We start from the raw sequence: 3,625 nt of genomic DNA on the forward strand, positions 1-3,625 counted from the left end.
TATAATATTGCGAAATATAAAACTGGATAGATATTTAAACATTTATCTATGTTACGTAAAATACCGCATGTCGTATGTGTGATACAAATCTGTATATCTTATTACATTTAGCCTGAAGGCAAAATTATTAGGTTGCTTTATATGTGTCATTGAATGTGATATTACGATATACTTACATATACCTTGTCCCATCTAATAGAAACATTTGAACTTTAATGCAGAAGTATTTAGTACTATTTTTTCACTACTAGATGGCGTTGTAACAAATCACAACTAGAAAAGATTATAAAAAAGTTTGCACAAGATAATTATTTTCCTATCTTACTAATATTAAAAATTCGAATGATGAGATGCATTCATCAATGTAGATGTTTGATAGAAGGTATCTCTCTAACGACTAAACGGATCTTGATGAAATTTGGCACATTTATAGAACATAATCTGGAAAAACACATATGATACTTATTAAGTTTGTTTTTAAATACCGCGCGGACGAAATCACTGGTGAAAGCTACTTAAATACTATTTATCGTTTAGTGAGATTTTTAAGGACCTTTCATTTTAAATGACTAATAGAAAGAAGTCTTGGTAGTAAGGTTAGTCGATTTCCTTGGACCACGGTCATAAGTTCCAAATCGCGGTTTTGCTAATGTTCAGCACCTCAGGCTTTTTAGTGGAAATTGATTCTAATTGATTCCTAAACTAATTGTGTTATACAGATGGCAATAACTTGCGACTGTCCGATGTCGCAGCCGGGGCCGACACTTGCGGCGGCTTGCGGAGGTGGCGCTTTTATGCTCTTCATGGGCCTGCTTGAAGTTTTCCTAAGGAGCCAGTGCGATTTAGAAGACCCTTGTGGTAGAGCGCAGGTAAGGCAAAGAAACAATGCCATTTTTTATCTGATTCGACTAATTGGTTACTTTAACTATAATTTTTCGTTTTTTTTATTTGTCTCTTGTTCATTTGAAGTCAATTTACAAGAAAAAAAAATTGTCAGTATGGGACATGATTAAAAATAATTGCTATTTTAATTTCACAGGCACAACAAAAGACTATACCGGCACAGATGTGTTTTTTTACTTTTATGTTATAAAATATTAAATCTATGAACTGTAATTATCAACATCAATGAAACCAAACTAACGTAATGTTATAAAATAATTAATTATATAAAAACTGTAACAATGCTGAGAATTTCCAACATTATTAACAAACGAGATCGTTCCCAAAAGATGCGGACGAGGAATTCTCACTCGACAATAAATCAAAATGCGATAACTAGTTCATAAGAAAATATAAAACAAAGATTCTATAATAAAGTTCATCGCACCATTTTAAATAATATGCACACAAATTTTCACATCAAAAAGTCACCCCTAACTTAGGGTAGGCTCTGAGCTCAGTGGGGATGTATAGTGAGCTGATGATGACATAAATTTTTGTTCATTGTTGCTAATTTCGCCGTAGAAATATTATAAGATGCTTGTTACCTACTCTAGCACAAAAACTAAACTTATTATAACAACTAAGGATATTACTCGATTTCTAACCCTTTACTTAATGTCTCTGTGTACAATTAATCCGGTTTTATAATTAATAAATAAATATTTTCCCAGTATCGTCGGCACATGGACTCTGTGTACGACTTTATAGTGGTGGGCGGAGGGTCATCAGGTTCAGTGGTAGCAGCCAGATTGTCTGAGGTACCGCACTGGAGGGTACTGCTGTTGGAAGCCGGTAAGTACCACGGCTGTTGCGAAATAAGACAAGTTATTGGTTTTACAGCTGTGAGTTATCAGTGTCATAATTTTTGTAAATAATTTGTCATAATAGAATAGATGTCATACTGGAATATAGAGATGTGAAAGAAATACTAGTTTTGAAATCTTCGTAGATCTGAGTTTGTTATATTTGTTAAGGTTTCGACGAGCCAACTGGCAGTCAAGTACCGTCTATGTTCTTGAACTTCATTGGATCCAGCATCGACTGGGGCTACCGCACGGAGCCCGAGCCCGCCGCCTGTCTCGGTGAGGACGAGCGACGATGCTACTGGCCTAGAGGAAAGGTATGTAGTTAAAGAATTTAATTCGCTACCCACTTGTAAACTGTCAACATGTTTTCTACTAATTTCATCGTGAGTAAGCGAAATGATAAATCGTTTAAAGGTATCTAATATGCTACTCTATATTGTTCTTTCTCTAGTACGTCACTAATCTGGTAGATAGACAGTAGCGGTATTAGGTTAGGGCGAGGTGGGGCTACCGCTCAGGGCGCCGGGCATATGGGAACATCGCAGGCGCCGTCTATTATAAAGGGGCGCCTGTAGTGCCTCTTAAGATAACCTATGTTTGAGACAAAACAGGGCGCCGTTAAAATCTCAACTTGGGCGCCGAAAATACCGGCCCTGTAGTATACAAAATACATAATTTTCAGATGCTTTAATTAAGGTTATTTATCTATTCTATAATCATCTGTGCGCAGGTTCTTGGTGGTACATCAGCTATGAATGGCATGATGTACATTCGTGGTTCTCGCAAGGATTACGACGCGTGGGCTGCTGCCGGCATCGAGGGTTGGTCTTACGATGACGTATTACCATACTTCCTCAAGTCTGAGGATAACAAGCAAGCTGGTGAGATGGACGCCGGCTACCATGGTACGGGCGGACCGCTCACCGTGTCGCAATTCCCGTATCATCCGCCGCTGAGTTACAGTATAGTGAAGGCTGGTGAAGAATTAGGTAAAAAGAATACGTAACCTAACTTTAACTATAAAACAAAAGGTCGATAAATATTTATGTTCATCATTACGGTTTTCATTTGTTTCATTTTCCTTCTAAAACTCGAAATTTGAACATCCCTATTCCTTCTTCCAATTCTACCAATAATCACTGCCTTTTATACTAAATAATAACTATTCCAGGCTACAAATCCCGGGACTTGAACGGTGAACATCACACTGGATTCGCAATCGCTCAGACAACCAACAGGAACGGGTCCCGACTGAGTGTGGCCCGCGCCTTCCTCCGCCCGGCGCTCAAACGTCCCAACCTCCACGTCATGCTAAATGCAACTGTTACCAAAGTACTCATCAACCAGAAGACACGACAGGCGTATGCTGTTGAAGTTAGAAATAGTTACGGCTCCATGGAGACTATATTCGCTAACAATGAAATTATATTAAGGTAAGAATTCATTGATAACTTGTTCAAAACTTGATAAATAAACATGAAAGAGTACATACTGTATAAGGTAAATACCTACAGTAGATACAGTATGTATCTATTTGCACAGAAAGATCCAGTTGTATTCCCTAGTCTTAAAAATATCAACTGAGAACCTCCTTTTGAAGTAGGTTAAAAACTTATATTCATAATTAAGTCACACTTTATCTATGTACATCATGAATTCATCACCAGTGCGGGAGCTGTAGCATCACCACAATTGCTACAACAGAGCGGTGTTGGAGAACAGCGCATGTTGGCGCGAGCTGGCGTACCCGTGGTGCATCCACTACCAGCCGTCGGTCGCAATCTGCAAAACCACGTCACGCATTTCCTCAGCTTCAGTCTTAAAGATAATAACACAGCGCCATTAAACTGGGCCACTGCTATGGAATATCTGTT

General features: G+C 38.3%; 1 protein-coding gene across 1 annotated transcript; it reads left to right on the forward strand.

Annotated features, from left to right (window-relative positions):
• Positions 1-719: 719 nt before the first annotated feature.
• On the forward strand, positions 720-3,618 carry LOC106122978 (glucose dehydrogenase [FAD, quinone]; the record flags this gene model as incomplete). The annotated part of the gene is made up of 6 exons (XM_013319123.1): positions 720-869; positions 1,617-1,737; positions 1,920-2,065; positions 2,482-2,740; positions 2,923-3,184; positions 3,419-3,618. Coding segments are annotated over exons 1-6 (1,138 nt in total), but the record flags the coding sequence as incomplete, so codon positions are not given.
• Positions 3,619-3,625: the final 7 nt, after the last annotated feature.

Source organism: Papilio xuthus, unplaced genomic scaffold (assembly GCF_000836235.2).
Source record: "Papilio xuthus unplaced genomic scaffold, Pxut_1.1 DF826618.1, whole genome shotgun sequence".
In the NCBI taxonomy this organism is placed as follows: domain Eukaryota; kingdom Metazoa; phylum Arthropoda; class Insecta; order Lepidoptera; family Papilionidae; genus Papilio; species Papilio xuthus.